Raw genomic sequence first — 21439 nt, 5'->3', positions numbered from 1 at the left:
CATATAACCTCCCTACGTCAAGTCTAGAGTCTTGCAAGCCTTGTCATCATGGTTCGATTCCCGACTTACCACTACACTAGTTGTAGTTGTATTAGGGTGTTTATAAATATTGTTTGCATAACTTGGTTCTTAGTTAACAACGATAAAAGTCGGTTATCAATAAGGTTTAATTTCCATGCAGCATGGCATGCCTCTTGGGAAGATTAAGTGCCCTTCAAACACTAACAAGGCTAAACTTATGATATTGATTCAATATGCATTAGCTATTGTTAATATCAAGTTTGTATATTCTGAGTATTTGCAGCATCTACTAATCAAATTTAGGTGAACATACCAGATAGAAGCAAAACATATTACTAAGTATAGGACTTATGGTAGACAAGTTATATGGATGCATTCTTCCAAAGTGACAAGGATGAAATCCAATCGTAGTCTATTGTCATTCTCTGTGCTAATAAAGGTTAGTGAACTTTAAATGTTCAAGACACATCATTATCCTAAATTCTATAAAAGAAATTAAGTTCATTATAACATTTGATATTATAAAAGAAACTCGACTTAAGATGTTATCATCTTATTTGAGAAATCATAGGGAGAAGGAATAATTAAGTTCACAAGGTTGTCATCAATGGACAACGTCATTAATCCACTAACTAAACATACTCCTCGATCGAACGCATGGCAGTCATGTTCGATTGATGGAAATAAAGCATGTGGAAGAATATATTTAGGTTTTCTACTTTATGTTTGCAATTTCAAACACATTACACATATTTTAAAGGAGTCGTCGTGTTGGTTATGATTTGAGTGGGACTTTTAGTTATACAAGAGTGAATAAGTCCATGCGTCACATGTTGAGCTAGAGTAGAAAAATGCATAGCCATGGTTATCAGAAAACTGGACTTTAAGGAACCATGGTTATCAGAATCTCGATCCTGATTAACGATTATACGATCTTACGATCCAAAATTAGATGATCGATCTGGATCGTAGGTAGGATCTTAATGTTGGTAGAATCATACGATCCTACATAGCTCCAGGATTTATGTAGTAAGATCATAACACGATTCTACGATCCTACATCTTACGATCGAATCCTACAAGGGTAGTTTCAATCGTAACATTTCATATAATCCAGATTTTTCTTTTATATATATATATATATATATATATATATATATATATATATATATATATATATATATATATATATATATATATGTATAAACAATTATATTAATATGACTAAAATTCAAATTTTCTTAATTCGCATTTTAAAAATAATTATTAAAGGTACTCTCTTAAAAAACATAATAGTTGGAGTCAAATAAGTTTTAATTTAAACCTTAAAACTAAAAGAAGAACAAATACAATTGAAAATCAGTTATTTAATGCATATTAATGCATATTTGTAGGATCACACGATCCTACAATTCGATTCCACCGATTTAAATTCTACCCCCTCAACAATCCTACGTAGAATCCCGATTCTAACAACCTTAGAAGGAACTAAGTGCTAGACATTTAGTGTCAGTCATATTGTCAAATTCTGACATTAAAAGACTTCATTAATTTAAACATTGTCAACTTGTCTTCAGATAAGTGGAAGATTGGAAAATTATGTCAATGACAATAAGTGACAATTTCTAAATATTATTACGTATATAATTTTATAAATACTAAGGATTTTTAGTGAAACCTAATTACTTGCTAGAGAGATTTGTAGAGTATGTCCAATTTGAATGAATGTACAATTAAGTTGTATATTCCTAAGAGATGACACCTTAAAATTAGGACAAGTATAAAGACTATTGGATACACTTAAGTTAAAGTTACATATTAGGAAGAGGCATACTAAGTTATGTACATTAGTAGCCTTAATTAGACTTGATCATCTACATTAAAAATAGGGTTTTATGGTACATAAAAAAAATGACATGTAATATTGTTCATTAGTTGTTGATTATTTTTGCATTTTTGGCTCATGATGATATAAAAAGTTTATTTTCATAATGTAATTGATGTACATAAGTAGTAGCATTAATTAAGATGGATTAATCCTCATCTTATAGAATTATAAAGTAATCCATTTAGGTGTGTTTTGTTTGAGGAGTGGTAATGGAATGAATTGGAATTGGTTTAGAAGGTGTAACGGTAACAATTGTTGTTACTTCTGTTTCTTTTTTGGTTTATTAATGAAAATGAAAACACATGCTTTACTTATTTGGAGAGAAGCTTATAAGACTGTGAGAGAAAAAGCTATCCAACGATCGAGAGGAATGAGGCCCACAACCATGAGTGACAAAGAGGGAAAAGGGAAGCAAAGATATGGATTACCAAAGATTGTAAGCACTAGCTAATTTTTACCGTAAGTTGAGCGATGAAAAAAAAAGAAATGGATTCAGTTACATGTAACGAATTCCATTATCAAAATAGTAAAACAAACACTTAGAAACAGAATGGATTACTTGAATCCATTTCTAGCTTATATTTTTGCCAAATCAAACATGTACTTAAAGGTAATATATTTTCTTTAATAGTAAATGAGAAAATTACCACTATTTTCATTGCCTAAAAAAAAGAAAAATTTTCTCAAGTTGATATATATATATATTTTTTTTTTTACCAAAAACCATCACAAAATAGTCCTAAAAAGTGAGCATTGAAGGGGTTCAATTTGTTTTGTACTAACATACTAGAATTTTCTTGTCTCGATTAGTGGAGTGCGATTAGTGGAGTAATTAGAGGAACAACGTCTAAACCTCTTGGAATTTTTGCTTGGAAGGCACGTGCCAAAGTCATGATCACATTCCTAGAAGATAATTAACATTATGAATTAATTTGTATAAGATCCAACGTTAACTGTTACATAAAAGTTATATATATGATTACGTCTAACAATAAAAATAGAGAAAATTGTAAAAAAATAAACTACTCGATCCGCTGAAAATAAACTCAATTATTATTTACATTTTAAAAAATCCACATATTGGGTATAATTGCTGAAAATAAACTTAACTATTGTTTTTCGAATTCTTAATTTACAAAAAAGTGTTGAAATTTATTATAAACAATAGGTCGATTTATTTTTAGCAAATTGATTTATTATTAACAATTTATCCTTAAAAAATACACTAAGAACAACAGAGGTGATCATCTACTTAGAAAGTTGAATTTTGTTTTAAGGGGAAAATTTAAACATGAAAATCCAATGTTTTCTCTATTAAAGAACCGAGAAATTCAGTCATCGTCCATGCAAAAATTTGGATTTTTGTTAACTAATCAATTTGATTTCAAATTTCAACTTGGAATTTGTTTATTTAGCATGATGATCCTAGCGTATCTGTTTATTTGGGAACTCTATTTTATTTAATAACCTAATAATTTATTGATAGATATGTCATACGACATTTACAATAAAGTAACAACTGATCAAATAAATAACAATTCTAACCAAATAAAATTCTATATAGAAAACTCACGAACATTGTAAAGGAAATTTAACACTGAAGTATTACCAATATCAGTTTGCTATTTGATACAGCCTTCTCCGAAGGGTGTTTAGATCTGGTGTGACTTTAAAATAGAGATAAGTTTGATACCATTAACTGTATTAGCTGAACTAACACCCGTGATGACGTCATATACATTTTTCAGTAGGTCTTTTGAGAGACTGTTTTGTTGAGAGACGGCACCCGAAGCCAACCCAATTTATTTATTAAAAAAACACCTACTACGCACACACATTTTACAAAACACCTACTATAATTTTTAGTAGGTATTTTGTATATTGAGGTTTAACTATAAACACCTACAACACATAACATAAGTTCTTACACCAAATAACCTAAATACCTACAACACAACATAAACTTCTACAGCACATAACATAAATACATACAAAAAATAACCTAAACACCTACAACATATAACAAAAATACCTACAACACATAACAAAAAGACCTACAGCAAATAACCTAAACATCTACAGCACTTAGCCTAAATCCTTACAGCAAATAACCTGAACACCTACGACACATAACACCTACTTGACATACTATGAATCCCTACTTGATGTATCTTAAATGCCTACTGAGTTATCCTATATCCTACCGAGTAAGCGTGCAATTACACTACATATTTTGTTTTTTATTTTTTAAAAAACCTAATGGACAAGCCTATTAGGGACGGTCTCTTTGTGAGACCGTCTCTCACAACAATTATTGTTACCTTTTTGCCATCAAATTCATAACAAGACTTCAAATTCTTACTATGAGAGACTTTAAAATCTAATATATGAGTAAGTTAAATACAATAAATGAATAAAATAACTCTATAATATAGAAAAAATGGATTTTATTCGTAACTAAAAACAAAAAACTAAAATATAAAAAGATTAGGGCTTACCATCAGTCATAAGGTTAATGATAACTCCAAAGTTTACAATAAAGGCTAGAATTTTTGTAAGAGGAAAAAGGAAAGAGAAAAGTTTGGAAACACTACTTATATAACTTTAAGATAACTCATATCATCTTTGTGCATTGTCTAGAATTGAATGCATTTAATCAACTTTAAGAGTGCGAATTAGTAGGGTGGGTATGTGAGAGTATTTTGTCTTTTTTTTGGCTTTTTGTCAGTAAAACCACTCTAACAGATCTAGTCTGCACTAATAGCACAAGTTGGGGGCTAGAGTTTGACTTCACAGATCGCCTTCGACTCTCAAGTGGATATATTGGGTGAGTTCTAATACCAAGTGAATTGTAGCCTTAGCTTGAACGAACTTGCTATGATTTGTTAATGGCGTGAGACCTTGATAAATACTTTTCAATACAAGTGTAAATGTACGAGAGTAAATGCTTATTCATAAGTGATTGACAGCGAATACATATACCTTGGTGGTGGGAAATCCGATGTAATTTGGTGTTGTTTTTCAATGCAAGCGTAAATGTACAAGTGCAAATGGTAACGAGTTAAAAGTTCAGATTCCTTAGCGGTGGGAAATGCTGAGGGATTTATATCAAATGATTGACTTGGAGTTGGGTGCCATCATCACTAAGCAATGTCCTTCTCAACCTTCGTGCGCATCATTAGCTCATTCCATGTGGTCCCCACCTTATCTTAGCTTTATGCGTAAAGTCAGCTATACCTTTTAATAACTGTTGAGTACGATGTAATGTTACATGCCTACATTCCTTTGGATATTTTGAGGGGGATCTCTCTGCTTAGATCGAAGTGTCAGATCCCATATCTTGGGATCCTAATCCTGACACTTACAGTGTCAATCCAAGCTCGGGTCAGGAAGTTAAATATGAAACCCAGAAGCAAAAATCTAATATTGACCCTTCACAACTTCATTAAAGCATTCTAATATGTTGCATTGTGGCAAAATAAAGATAATAATCTATATAGAAAGAACATTACATTCAAAATAATACAGATTGCTTGGAATGGGAAACAATTTGATGATTTCAAATTCAGCAAACTAATGTTAAATAACTATTACACGTCTTACAGTTTGGTACAGAATTTAAGCTTTTGTGTTTTATGCATAATAACAGGGAGCCTCTGGCTAATGATGCTTGGATCATTATATGCTGCAGCATCAACGGGATACCCTTTCTGTAACATCAAGATAAGACAAAATAAACCAATAAATCAGTTATCAGACAGAGAGCACCATGAAAAACGAGAAAACAAAACGGTAGTAACATTTTTATTCGAATTGAATCAAAGAGAAAGTGAAAGTTTTTTAAGAAAAAAGTGGATAATGGTAATAAATGAAAAGAGAGAACGAATTGTGCGGATGAAATTAAAAGAGTTGAAATATATGGACAAGATTAAAAAACGTGGTGGGCCATTGTTCAAAAATAGAAATGATGCAAATTAAGTGAGACGGACCAAAATGACAAATTGTGCAAACTAAGTGCGACAGAGGGAGTATTGACGACAAAGAGCACATAATACAGGTAAAAAGCCAGGATACTTACTGCAGCCAAGGCACTGAATGTAGACTCTCTCCAGCAGCTTTCCCGAAGAATAACAGGGAATGAGTGTTCTCCAAAAACACAATGCAGACGAGTGTCCCGTAGTCTCATAAGCACACCATCAACTCTGAGCTATATAAAACAGCTCATGATTAGGTAATAACTTTTAAGTATAGGTTGATGTAAACACCAGATAATACTAGTTCTCACATATATATAATTTTGTAGTAATACCTAGTTCAAGTACAACCACTTTTACACTTGATCTTACTTCAACCATCCACTGGGGGGATGCATTCGCTCAGACTTGATGAAAATCGCTTAAAATAAATAAAAAGAAAGACTAGAGTTCACCACTCACCCAATATCTGAATAGTACAAACCAACCACTAGGCATAACTCTCTGCAAAAATGAAATGGATCCATTCAGTGCTCCATATGGTCAAAAACCGTAAAGTTTTCATTTCTTATAATTTTAAAAAAGTCAAATGTTTACCACTTTGACAGATAAAAGAGATACTCCATTGTCAGATAATTCATCTTCATATAATACCACCTGCTCCAAATGAACAACACCAGCAACTTGAGCAAATGATCAATACACTTAAATGCATCAAGCACAAAATAATGATGCACCATAGAAGGTGCAAGGGCTTATAAGTTTAAACAACGCCTGCAGGGTGCAACATAGAATAAATGATGAACCAATTGAGATAAACATAGATTTACTAAATTGAAGATGTACGAGATAGATAAAATTGTCCTCAATTACAGCCACTATATAAATGCTAACCTCGTCATAAAACAGAATAGGTTCCTTTGAAGCCAGAGCAACCATATCAATCTTCTCCTCACAGTCCTCCCAGAAGAGATTAGGACCACCATCTGAATTATTGCTTGCAATCTGTCCAACAAAAAACTTGAATGGGTTTACAACTTTTGGAAAGTACAGAAACAAGTTTGATAACTCCCAAGTGAAAGAGAAAAACTTTTTCCTGATAGAAAAATGCAGCATATGATCAACAAGATCTGAAGAAAATGCAATCAACAATATGAGATAGTGAAAAGATTCCAATTCTGATCTTCCTACTCAAATGAAGGTCACCAAAATTATAATTGCCAGAATTTAAAAAGGTAGATCGAAATTGAAATAGTTACATTGTGATAGTTCGGAATTTTTACGAAGAACTTGATATGATACAAATAATAAAGGGAAATTCTACTCGATAGAAACTGGTTTTAAGAAAACGCGAGTGGTAGCATTTTTAGAAGTTTTTCCACATGGTACCAGCAAGGTTTCAGATTTATAAAAGTTGTAACAAATTGCGTTAAAAAGTAGCATATTTTGTTGACTTTGGGGGTTTTTACTAGTTTTTCCTTCTTTAGTTTTATGTTTAAAAACATCTAAATTTTGAACCCACCCACCCCGACCCTCCCCCATCGTCCTCCCAACCTCTAGACCCTTCCCCCACCCAGCCCATTTCCTCACTATTCCCCCTCCGTGCCCCCAATATTCAAACAAAAAACATTGCCCTTAGCATGACCATTACCACCCAAAACATCCTTGATGTCGCACCTTGGGTGGGTTTTAAGTTGGTTCTTGTTCGAAAAAACTTTATTGTTAGTCAAAGTTTGCAATAGAATTAACTTATCCTTGATGCCTAAGGACATAGTCAGAATCAGCCTTAGGGTAAGATTCTACATTTTAATTTTAGTCGAATTCAACATACTGACTCTTTGATCTTATTACCTTTTAATTTTAGGTCAAAGTTTGCCTTTCTTGAATTTGGGAAAAAATTTCATGAAATCATGAATTCGTTCAACTCTGTTCAAATGGCGGTTAAATCTAATAGGAGGAAGGACATGACTACAGAAAGTAGTCTAACTCATTCCAATCTAGTAAGGGTGGGCAAGGTGGACCAATGGTGCAACATGGGAGATGATAGGTGGCTCAATGGTGCTGAGTGGTTGTAGGATAGGGCTAAGTTGTTTAGAGTTTGTTGTATTTTGTTTTTCAAAATACAAAAAATATGGGCATATTTTTAGTTTGATTGACTTTTAACAAATACTTAATTGATTTTGCTACGATTCTTATAAACTTGATACCTTGTAACCATGTGGAAAAAAGTTTAAAAAAAGCTACCACTCGCGCTTCATTAAAACTGGTTGCCACCAAGTAGAATTGTTCGATAATAAAAAATCTAATCTTGTGTAAACTTCACGTTTGAGAGCTTTACCAAGTATTACTTATAATGTTTCAAACGGGTTGTGAATAACCTAACACTCACTCTCCTCCTTTATCTGGGCTTGAAATTAAATGGTGTAGATTAAAAGAATATAATGCAAAGTTTTCTCCCATAAAGTTATTGAAGAAGCAAATTAAGAGATGACTTCAAATGTAGAGATTACTTAGACAACGATGAAAACTTGCATTATTCAAATAGCTAAGGAGATTTTAAAAAAATCAGGTGTTAGTTTTGTGCTAAAGAAAGATACATCGAGATGGAATGAGGAAGTCAAGACAGTTAACAAGGAAAATAAAAAAAAATGTAATCTTGCATTAGTAAAATGCATGAATGAGGATCTTAGACAAGTATAAGAATATCAAAACCAAGATAAAAACAACGTCCATAAGGTGGAATTAAAAGCTTTTAAAAAGGTTTTCGACATACTAGATTTTAAAGGAGAAAAAGATATATCTAGAATGGCAAAGAGGAGGCCACCAAACACCATTGATATAGGAGTAGTAAAGTATATTAAGGATAAGGATTAGAACACTCTAATTCAGGACGAGAACATCAAGGATCGAAGGAGAGAGTATTTTAATGAGTTTTTTAACGGAGAACAAGAAAATGTTGTAGGGGACACAATAATCACTCTCTTAGATGAAAACAAAGAATTTATGAGAAGAACACAAATATCAGATGTGGATAGAGCGTTGGAAGAAAATGAAGCTAAAGAAGGCGGTTGGGCAAGATGGTATACCTTTTGAGGTATGGAGATGCCTAGGGACGATTGGGGTGACTTGGATAACTAATCTATTTAACAAGATGCCTAATGACTAGAGAAGAAGTTCTCTAGTATCTATTTGTCAGAACAAAGGGGATGTCCAAGATTGTACCTCCATATCAGAGAACCAATTTGGATTTATGCCATGTAGATTTACAATTAAAGCCCTTCATCTTATCAAATCATGGAATTCTATAGGTCTAGATAAATGAAGTATGCATAGTTTTTATTGACTTGAAAAAAACATACGACAAGGTACCAAGAGAAGTACATTGGTGGGCTATGACATAGAAGGACATTCTCAAAAAATATATTAATATATTGCAAGATATCTATCAAGAAGTAAAGGCGAATGTTAGGACATGTAAAAGGGGCCATAAAGGTTTTTTCCAAGAACAATTGGCCTTCATCAAGGTCGGCCTTAGCCCCTTTCTTTTCACAGCAGTCCTAGATGAGATAACTCAATCGATACAAGAAGACGTGTCTATTACATGTTGTTTGCCAATGACATTATTTTGGTAGATGAAACTAGGGAGGAGCAACAAGCTATGTTAGAAGGATGGAGGCAAGTGTTAGAGTCACGAGGTTTCAAATTAAGGCAGAGCAAAGCAGACTATATGAAGTGTAATTTTAGCACATACGTGATAACGAGAAACACTATAAAGCTAGAAACGAAAGAAATTGCTTCAACTGGACGCTTTACCTTGTCTCTATGTTTCAGAGAAGTGGAGACATCCAACAACATGTGACCTGTAAAATTAAGTGTGGGTGGCAAAAAAAGAGAGAACCCAAGAATATTATATGATCGAAGTGGGCCCTTAAAGGTAAAGGGCAAGTTTAATCAAACAATCCTCAGACTGGCACAATTATATGGATCAAAATGTTAATGTTCGACTTTTAGAAAGGATCTGATCCAATCAAGAGCAACCCACAAGGCAAGACAAGTCAGGAAGCCAAAGGAAGCCAAGCCAAGACAAAGGATAGGGCTGAACAAGCTACTGATTTGATGCCTACTGTTTTGGACGTGACAAACAAGGAAGACCAGACCCAATCCAACCAAAACATGAACATACAAGCATGGACAAGTCAGGAGGAAATGATGAAAAACCTCACAACAACACTTGGGCAAAACAGAAACCCACATTCTGATCAAGCAGAACAAGCAGCACGACAAACCGCCTGCCAGCCTACTTTGCACAGCGTGGAAAACAACACCTACTACATGGATGGACATGGAAACTTGGAAGATGGAATCTCTATACATGGACCAAGAAGCCAGGGTCCAAGAAACATGTTGTTAATACTCACAAAATCCACAAACTCAGCTACAAGGTCCCCTACTCGGCAGTTTTACAATGAAGCTGACACTTAGTTTAAAATAGGCTGTTTTGTTTCTGTTTTAAGCAAGCCATGTATTACACGCGCCTTAATGATTAGACGTGATGTTAGTTATGTTTGTTAGGGTCCTGAATATAGCCGTTGAAGGTCTATAAATAGGGATATCCTCAGTTGTAATGGACATTCCAGATTAATCATTTGATTTTCCTTCAAGTAATTGTGGTCTCAATTACTCGCCTGTGAGGGTCCTTTGTGAGTAAAAACAAAGAGAGTTTCCAGGATAATTCCACGAAGATTGAGAGAGTATCTTTCAATTGCAGTGTGAGGAAGAGGCCAAGCAACCTAGTGCGGGTTATTTGTCTCTATCCAAGGCATAAGGACCACTCTTTAGAGTTGTCCTGGCCAACCTTCGTGTTTGTTATTCAAACAGAAGGATTCTTGTGTGTTTGTGTTTTTTGTGTAAATCAACCTTGGCATTGATTCTTGATCGAGTTTTGCAAGTTCTTGGAACATTCAACCCATCCACGCATCAGGATCATAGTAAAAAGATAAGAGCAGCAGAAATGCAAATGCTTTGATGGATGAGTGGGCATACCTTGACGGTTAAAATTAATGAAGATATAAGGAAGGATTTAGGAGTTGCAAATATTAAAGAAAAGATGAAAGAGCATTGCTTAATATGCTTTGGTCGTGTGCAAAGACAGGTTATTAGCCAACCGGTAAAAAGTATAGAAAGTTGGAGCTTAAGTGACTTAAATAGAGGGCAAGGAAGACCGAAGATGACTTGGAATACCGGATTGGAAAATGATGTGAAAGAACTAGATTTACAATTTGAGATGGTAGAAAATCGGAATGAATAAAGAAAAAGAATTCATGATCACCATTGAATTTGGCATTATTGTTGTTGAATGTTTCTTGTTCAATTATCACTTACGACCTAAAGTATAATCATGGGATACGAAATATAAGTATTAAAATGTAATATAATTGGATTTTTTTTCTTCTTCCAATCCCATTATTTTTTCAATAGAATTAAGTTATCCACATTCTCACTCATTATTCTCTTATATATAGAGTTCGACAATTCTAGCATACGAATTAATACAAATTCTTATTATGATCCAATAGCCTAAATTGCAATTTGTATAGGGAATCATGGATTTTGGTAACCCTAAATAAAAAATGGAATAAAACATAATGATCAATGAGTGGAAAAAGAATGCTGACTATGCTCATTTAAGTGCATCATGAAGGTTCTCACTTTTAATCACAGACAATACTCAAATACACACGTTGGGCGAAGAAAATCAGCATTACGGGTAACAAAAAGAGATGATGGAAAATCAAATGATTAACAAAGCCTTAAAGGAAGTAAAAGCTCAGGCTAAGGTGGAATGTGCTGGAACGAACTAAAGCTGCCAAAGCAAGGGCTCATTTGACTAACAAACCAGCTTTTAGTAGCTTCAATGGATCTTACCATTATTGCATGGTTATACAGGCCTTAAAATGTGTTTGTCAGGTACTGTATAACATAGAACAAGAATGGAAGTTGGTATCCTTTTGGGTTTCTAAAAGTGTCGGAGGAGGAAAATCACTTACTGATCACAATTACTTGTTGAATAAGAGGATAATTCAATTGGAGAATCATCTATTGTGATTGTTGGTGCAAATGAATCGATTATGGAAGTTGGCTAGGATTAGCAGGAATTGGTTGAGGAAGTTGGCAAGGATTTCAAACTATATTTCAAACACTAAGAACGACGATTTTAATGACCATGTTAGCATTCTCTTTTATGCACTCCTAACACATCATTATGTTTGATTCCGTTAAGAAAGTCAGAATCAGAAATGGAAATTTTTTAATCCCGAGAAAATGCACAATACTAAAAATAGATTAAACTTCACAGCAAAGTTTGCAATATGCAGTAATTAATTTAATAAAGAAGATGCTATCAACAATGCCACCTATTCAGCTATCAAGCAAAAAGAAACAAAGTTAGTGCCAATAAAGCAAATAAACTACATGGAATCAGATTAGCCTTACCCCATTTCCGACTTCATTCTTTCTAAAGAGATATTAACAAAATATTAAAAGCAACTCAAATACCCTTCTACAATTTAGTACATAGAAGTCTTAGTGATAGTACAAAAATAAGGTCGCATCACCATATCGCAACCGTACCATAAAGGATTTCGATTTTACCACGACCAAAATATAACTAAAAGCAAAATCATTCGCGTTGACTGCGAAATCCGTTTCGCGACCACATCCAAAACCATATTTTTGCACTATGGTTTTGGCATTACTTGACATAGTGTCTCAAATCATATTATTTTCTAAAAACTACTAGAAGTTGGCGTTAGTAAGAAATATAGAAGCCAAACAAATCCAGTCTTTAAGAAGCCAAACCTTTTTACTGTCTCAAATCATATAATTTCACATTTAGCAAACAAATCCAGTATTTAAGTAGCCAAACCTTTTTACAGTTTGTCTCGACCTCTTCACTTCCACAATACGGTGTTGTAAATGTGTAGTCATAATCCAATATCACTTGCTGAAATGGTTGGCTGCAAACATACGAGAATTTGCATGCAATATTCAAACAATCTCTTTTAACAATAGACAGTAAGATGCCTATGAAAATAAATTTAGAAAAGGCACTAAAAACAAAAGATATAAGAGCCACTAGCAGTTGACGCAATCAGATCTAACTGTAGAAAAAGTCATCACAAGACTGATAGGTATTTTGGATTAAACAGATTTTGCCAACTCTTGATAAAAATTTACATAGTAAAATGTTTGTCGATATCAACAAGTGTTACTCTTGATATGACAATAAGAAACTTCTATTTTGATGAAATGTCTATATTCACGTAGCTTGAAACCATCAGGGTCAAATTTTTTCTTTTCTTTTGGGTTCAAGAGTGAAAGGGCTAGAATCCAAGGAAACGCTACAAGTACGACTTAAAAAAACATTCGTTTGCATGTATTTTAATTATTTCTTTTAATTTCTTCAACAACTAGCTTTTATATATAAAGAAAAATTATATCCGTGAGAAACCGTCAAAACTAGGGATGAAAAATCAAAAATAAGATCATCTAAAATTTACATTACAATCTCTCAATTACTCCTACAAAGATCAATTAGAGCACCATGCTCAAAAAGGCCATTTGCTTTTGCCCACAGTGACACTAAGAATTTAGCTTTCTCGCATAAGATTCCCAACTGTATGAGCCGATCATCAAAAGTTCGCCTATTCCTCTCCAAATAAATAAACCAAAGAATTAAATAGCAGCAGCATCTCCAAAAACTTTTGAGGGCTCTCTTATTTTCAAAGCCTCGGAGATAAAAGAATAGAAAATCCTCAATCCTCCTCGAAACTACCCAATGATCTGCATAGGTATACCATTTTGTTTGAAATTCATTTGTTGTTTGAAATTCATCCATAGGATGATAGAATAACATCATTATATTAACTCTGTTCTGAAATCGTGAGAACAAAACCATATTTAGGTAGAAATTGATCAGTTAAACGTCAAAATTGATCAATTATAGGTCAAAATTGAAATTTTTTTTATTTTAATTGATCTGTTTAAGGTTTACTTTAAGTTGAAATGGATACATTTAAGGTTAAAATTGATAAATGCTCAGAAAAATGAAAAAACGGAGGGAAAACATGTGAGGTTGTTACACGTGCGCATGGGGCCGGCCCAAATTGACGGTCTCATAATGAGACTATCTCGGCCAAGTTTTTGTAAATAAAGTCCCATCTACCTTAGTCATTCTGATACCTCACATAATAGTGTGAGCAACAATTATGTCTTCTAATTCATTTCATCGTTCTCCTTTACAATCTTAAAAAAATGCTCCAAACATCGTATAAATATGAATACACTTTACCATACCCATGTCATGAGTCTTTGCTAGTCTCCTCATTATTATAAACATCTCTTTCTATTTCTTTGGAGTCCACTTTGTCGAATACTAGTCAAAATCCCATAATTATGCCTCATAAACTACTATCGCATTAGTTTAACCTTTCTTATACTTGGCTAAGTTTTGGCCGCTCATATGCTTTCCTAATGCTCAAAAGCATGCTTTCTTCTTCACTGTTGCCTTAGCTACTGCCATCAATTATGTTGTATCCTTTCTTACCACGAAATTTCCCTCGGCTACATATAAAATCTCCTTGGATACTCCAGTTATGCAATTTTTCATCTTCAAACAAGTCGTCATTGCATTCGACTTTGTCTTTCAATTATCTTCTTTAACAACTTTCCTTAATCAATTTTATGTTTTAACCTTCGCCATTATTTTCATGTTAAAGAGAGTGAATAACTTAATTGCATTAGAGTTAGTAAGAGAATCTCTAAAGATCAAATTAGACTTAATTTACATTAGTATTGTCCAATTTTACAAGTGACAATGGAATCGGAAGATTCATATCCAGTTTTTTAATGGTTTGTTTATACCTGGACACATCGAGTACATTCCGACGCATCTTGATATCAAGGCTAGACAATGTGAAATCCCTTGGAGTTGACGTGAATATTCTTAAAGCTGCAAAACAAGTTTAATGTAGATATTTCGGCATAAAGGTTGTGATGAATCGATATCTACACAAGAGAGGCAAAATAGTCTTTTGGTGAAGCTTCTAGAACAGGAATATTGTGTAACCAATCTAGCAAATGGCAGCAAGTTTGTAAGACTTGTTAGCTATATTTATGATGATGTAATAATTGATTAGAATATGAACTGAATATAATAAGGATCCTCCCTCTTATATTTCCCTTATCTTAGTCCCTTTTTCCAATTTCTTATCCTTTATCAATAATTTGTTCTATACCGTTGCTTTAGTACTCTCTCTTAGCTCTAATCTCTTTCAAAATCACATTAGCAATATCATGTTCAATACAACTTGGCATTAGAGCGGTACGATTTAGATGGGTCAACAAGATATTTTCTTTGATAATTTAGGTACTACAATTTTCTCATTAACAAAACATCAATCGGCTATGATAAATAATATAATCAACTAGTTTAAGTCACAATCATGTATGGAATGGAGAAAAAGTGTATGAGAATGTTGTGATGACCTTTTTTGAGAATGAGATTATTCGGGGCACAAATGGAAGGCTATCAGACATGGGTATTTTGAACTCATCTTCAATGAAAGAAGAGAAGATAGAGTCTGGCATAGTTGAACACGTAGCTTCCCCCTCATTCCACCAACCATACGCTCCCATCATTGAAACTTAACATCCCCGCTACTAACACCACAACGACGTCAAAAAAATGATAGCCATAAAACTCTCCACCCACGACAAAACGTAACCGAAACCTTGACATCCCAAAAACTCAAAAATACTTTGATTTTAGTGCTAACATGTGTACTTGTAGTACAAAAGGCATAACTTTTCAAATGCTTCCTTTTCAGATTTCATACATTGGGGTTTCTCTAGAAATATCCTGAGTTTGAAGAGGCAACGCAAAGACGTGACCATTTTTTTAAGAAAGAAGTAGTTATCCTCTAAGTCATATTCTATTACTTAGGTTTGTGATGTATATCATTCTTATTACGGAGTGAAAACAAATAAGATCTAAGTACAGAAACACTGATTGAGTTGCAAATTCACTGGTCATTGACACGTGTGCAAAAAAGACCTACATTTTTTCATGTGAAAACCACGCAAGATTTAGAGCATAATTGTATCAGCTAAAAAGAAGCAGAAATATAATATATATATATATATATATATATATATATATATATTTCATATGCGAATAGAGAATATACCAACTCAGTAAAAGTTGATAGTAAATACTCAAACATGATTACATATAATAATTTTCATCTTATATGATTGCATTACCAATTGTGTAATGAATGAACAGTCAAAAATTGATGGGATTGATATCTCATATCTAATGATGCAACTAACCTTCTGAACTTCCACTGTGCTGCAGCAGGAACTTCAACAGGAAGCTGGGCTTCTTTCTTCCAGCCAAGTAAAGCATCAAATGCATTAAAATGAATCTTAGTATGAGTAGACAAATGCTTTAATGATAAAGAGTTGTTTCCAAATATCATTTCTGGCAAGTGAGATGTCTGGAGCTTTTCTTCCCAACTACAAAACACAAAAACAATAGTTAAGCATAGTCAAAAAAGGAAAGAAAACAAAAACACACAGTTTTAAATCTTAGTGTAGCTACTATAAACTTCTTACTTCGCACAATGTGAACCCTGTGAGTATTTATTGAACCCCTACCATGCATTCACATAAATTAATGAGATTGTGGATTTGTACCGCACTAGGCATGATTTGGCAACTTGGATTTTGAATGGATCTAACTGTTGGTATTAGACGGTATCTACTTCCTTCTCCTACTCATTTTCATCCAACATTAAAAACCCATTTATTCCTACGCCACTCATTTCTCATACATGCCTTTCCTAATAGCATACTAGTTTGGCTTGGTTTTGATTCTATAAACTATGGTTAATCCTCTTTGGCACATCTAAATATTGTAAGTCTTTATTTTGTTTCATTTAAATCACCTCATGCATATAGTTATGGTGATTGTATTTTGGTTTGTAGTTGTACATTCTTGATCATTATAAGCCTCCTTTTGCTCATAGTTGACCATACTTTAATACTAGTCCGACGGTCAACGATTATGTTTTCACTTCTCCACCACATTTTTATATATTTATATCCACCTTTGAGTTAGTCGTAATGTATATTGGTTCTATATTCATCAAAAAAAAAAAAGAAGAAAAGAAAAGAAAAGAATATCAAATATTTATGTCAACTTGTATAAACCATAGACTAAGCAAGCTAGTTATGCTATTCATTACACCACTTTCATTTAGCCTACCAAGCAAGCTAGTTATGCTATTCATTATACCACTTTCATTTATCCTTTATTCATAAACCTTCCATTACATTTCATCATCTTGCACAGAATTCTACCCTTTAGGTCAATCTACCTACATCTAATGAAGTCATAACCTTTGAGTTGTAGAGTACCGAGGTGCGAAAATTTGACACATCTCTATTTAGAGGCTTACATCATTTTGAGACATAGGATGAGGGAATGAGCGTAACTTTAAACACTTGAGCGTGGCTGTTCATCTTGGCTAACATACCCAAAAGTGAGGTCCACTTATACTCATTGTAATTGGTTTGGGAGTCTTAGACTCAGTATGTTAAGGTCATTGCTTGACAACTTGTTTTGAGAATAATTTGTAGAAAAGGAACACACTTCAAACTTTTTGGAATTGATAATCAAAGCTTGCTAATCAATCATACATCTTTTGACAAATTGTGGCTTGTGCATTCATGATTATAGTTGTTGTTAGATCATTCATGTGCATCTATGTTTGTTCCCGATCTTTTCTCTTTATGATAATGCAATGCTTGCTTAAGGACAAGCAAGGGTCTGGCTTGGGGGAGTTTGTTAGCTACATTTTATCTTTATTTTTACCCTTATAAGTGGCTTGTTTAGCGTGAGGAAACTACATGTTATTGCATTGGTTTATTAGATATTATGCTTGTTTTGTTGCTTTGGTGTTTTATTTCATTTTAGAATCTAATCATCAACACCGAGCACAAACTAGCCCCTTTTGTTGCATACATTGCTCACCTAAACGCCGAGGGCTCAAAGAAGTGAAACATCATGAGCAAAGCCATAAGAACAAGCCAAAAGAAGCCAAAGTAAACCTACTCGACCAGAATGAGCTCAAGCCAAGGTAGCCCGAGCAGTCCAGGGGCATGTATTTGAGATCAGAAGCTGAGTATCACATTCCTGAAGGTCGCTCGACTGGTCGAGCAAGTTGGCTCAGGTAGAGCGAAGTGCATTCAAACTTCCAGTAGCTTCTCATCATTAGCAGGATTCAATTCAGGAGTACAGGACATCCGCTCGACTGGTCGAGCGAGATCGCTCAGGCTGAGCGGAGCTAATTTTCACATTCTGTCCAATTTTCTGAAGTTTCTGATGTTAGACCTGATGGTGGCTCGACTGGTCGAGCGGGCTCCGCTCGGGTCGAGCAAGATGGGCGGCGGTAGCTTTTGCGATCTTTTTAAATATCATTCGAGGTCCAATTACATTTGTTGCTTCTAATTGCTGCTGCCAAGACTGTCAGCCACCCTACCCTATCCATTAGGGGTGGCACCCCCTTCCTACAACCTAGGGGTGGTGGAGAAATCAAGAAACCACCACCCCTCCACTTGTTTTTGAAGTCTATAAATAGAGAAGAGGAAGATGGAGCTACGCATCTGAGATTTCACCTTTCATTTTGAGTAATTTCTATGTATTCTTCATAGCTTAGCTTTCATTTCAATTAATAATTAACGTTTAGCATAATTTCCCTTTCAATTCAATTAAGTACTTTCAATTTCCAATTGCAATCTTAACTTCATCCTTTATTATAACATTTTGCAACTTGGATTCTTCAACCATTGATGTATTATTATTGAAGCTTTTGTATTATTATTGAAGCTTTTGGAGGGTATTACTTTGAATCATCTAATCATCTTGTTCAATCTTAGATTGAACCTAAAAGAGTAACTTCTATCTTTGCTTATATTTTTTTCAATTCATGTCACTTAGTTATCTTTGATTGTTTGCCTTTAGTTTCATATATTCATGCTTGTAGTTCTTCAACTTATATTCCACTCATCTCTTTAGGATACTCTAGTTTAATTCATTCATCTATGGTTCTTGGCTTGTTTGCAATCTACAATTTTAATATGAGTATGAGTGAGTAGTTTGTTTTGGCTTAAGCTACGCATTATCACCATGTATGTAGTCTAAATTGTTTTCTTTACCTTTGGCTTGGTTGTGTTGTTTATGGTTTGAGATGGATTTTGCTATTATTGTAGTGTCATTGAATTGAGGGCGAGAGTCGATTTCTAATGATAGTCTATGTTTGAAAATTGAATCATCTCCATAAAAATAGGTACATGTTTTGATTAGAAATGATGAATGTGTGCTCCATGTCTTAAAATATGCTTAGCTCCATGAGAATAGGTAGTTGAGTATGTTTTAGGAAGCTTTTGTTGCTCGAGAGAGAACATTAGTATCCTAGATGCGTTCTTTCCCATAGCCCATATCTATGACCTTAGGTTGAAGATTAGTAAACACTACTTTGGTGAGAAAGCCTAGCCTTTGCCTTTTCATCATCATATTACCTTTTGATGTGTTTGTATTGCCTTTGATCTTATGTTCTTGGTTAATTAGCATCTTTACTTGTTTTATACTTTGTTTTAGTTTTAGTCTTTATTTGCTTGTTTTAGTTAATTACACCAACAAACATCTATATATACGTTGTTGAACCAACTAATTGATTGACAATCCCTTGATATACACCCCGCTCCCTGTGGATTCGACCCGTACTTGCCAACGTACTACGCTACACCGTGCACTTGCGGTAAAACTATTGAAGGACGTAAAGTCCCGATCAGTTTTACTCATTTTAGGAGATCTCAAGCTTCTCGAATTGCTTGATCTATCTTTCGTTACTTTGTAATCGTTCTTTAATCATCAATTTGATAGTATAATTTCTCTTTTGTCATTTTATCATTTCAATTTCTAATTTTCTAGTTTTAGTCCAATTTATCAGTTCATAGCAGTGTCCTAATCTATCGATATTTATTTTTGCGATGATTAATCATATTGGTTATACTAATGATGGCATCACTTTAACTACTTCTAAAATAAAATGATTTAAACTTTCGCTAAACAATTCCATTGATACTGAATATACCCCAAATTCAAACACTTACGCAAAGAATATGATCACAATCCAATTGTAACAGCTACTATTGAAGTTAGACCCTAATTGTCAATCTCCATTAATACTAAATATATCCAAAATTAACATAATTCCATATGCAAACAATCACTGATATTGTCGATCTCCACTCACATAAAATACATTAGTAACCATAAAAATCAGTTTATAACCATAAAAAAGCAGTTTATAACCTCTATTATCATTACATGCTATGTACGAAACATACCCTAACATCATTAGGAGCTCCTAGGTGGGATGTTTCCTATTGAATCTTGATATCAAAGATCATTTGCAACATCACATGAATAAGGTGCACAATATAAGAGTTATTTTGATGGTGTGCATTATAACACAAAACAAAAGACTTATAAATCCTTAGCTTCATCGAGCATTGACAAATGCTCAAGTAAAAAATTTTAAAACCTAATCTAGTTAAAAATACAATTCAATTGCTTGGGCCGGACAAACTACATGCAATCCTCAATTTCATTCCTTGATAAGCAACTATAGAACATAGAAATACTACAAATAAAAGGTTCAAGCTCACCCATTTCGATGACCATATGTAAAAATATCACCGTCCAACAAAATAGTTTAATTGAAAAGAAGATTGAAAAAAAAGGAAAGTTAAGAAACAATACACTCGATGTTCAAGAGAGGTGAGTATGGAACGCTTAAAAGACTCGATTTCCCAGCCATGGATACGTAATCCTCGGCGCCCATCGCTCAAGATTTCTCCACCTGCAATTTTGAGCTCTTCTTCGTCGATCTCTACCTCCATTATCCCCACTGCGGTTTCTCTCTCCGGTGACCAGGAAATTTATTTGGGGAACGAGTACTGAGTTTTCACTTGTTTTGGTGATTCGGGTTATCGCTTTTAGTCCCTCTTTTTTCCGGTTTTTCTCATAACAAATGCCGACGGAAATTTGAAAATTATATTTTTTATTTAATTTTAATAGTTGGTACCATATACTTCTCTATATATATATAATAAAATATAATTAAAAAGATCTTATTTAATTTGTCTTTTAAGTTCATAATATTAACTTTATAGAATTTTTTATTATATGAAATTAAAGATATTAAAGTTTAAAATTGTGTATTAGATAGCGTGAAAAACAAAAGTATAACAACTATTAAAAATCAGAGGAAGTATAATTTTTTAATTGATAAATATATTATTTTATTAAGCATTATGTGTTTTTTTACTCATGAGATGTTTGCATGAGCTCATCTCACGGTAAAACAGTCTCATACGGTAAAACGGTAAAACACTTGTTGTAATTGTTGATATAGATAGTTTTTAG

General features: G+C 33.6%; 1 protein-coding gene across 1 annotated transcript; it reads right to left on the bottom strand.

Annotated features, from left to right (window-relative positions):
• Positions 1 to 5377: 5377 nt before the first annotated feature.
• LOC130805208 (TIP41-like protein) lies at positions 5378 to 21064 on the bottom strand. Its single transcript, XM_057669882.1, has 8 exons — positions 20774 to 21064; positions 16276 to 16461; positions 12809 to 12899; positions 6778 to 6888; positions 6481 to 6540; positions 6346 to 6387; positions 5988 to 6116; positions 5378 to 5619 (listed from the first exon to the last, which is right to left on the bottom strand). Exons 1-8 carry the CDS (start codon positions 20911 to 20913, stop codon positions 5509 to 5511), a joined length of 870 nt encoding a protein of 289 aa, XP_057525865.1. The 5' UTR covers positions 20914 to 21064; the 3' UTR covers positions 5378 to 5508.
• Between the last annotated feature and the right edge of the window lie 375 nt (positions 21065 to 21439).

The sequence above is a fragment of the Amaranthus tricolor genome, chromosome 2 (genome assembly GCF_026212465.1).
Source record: "Amaranthus tricolor cultivar Red isolate AtriRed21 chromosome 2, ASM2621246v1, whole genome shotgun sequence".
NCBI classification, from domain to species: domain Eukaryota; kingdom Viridiplantae; phylum Streptophyta; class Magnoliopsida; order Caryophyllales; family Amaranthaceae; genus Amaranthus; species Amaranthus tricolor.
The sequence above is the reverse complement of the archived record's forward strand: the minus strand, read 5'-3'. Positions and strand labels throughout refer to the sequence as shown.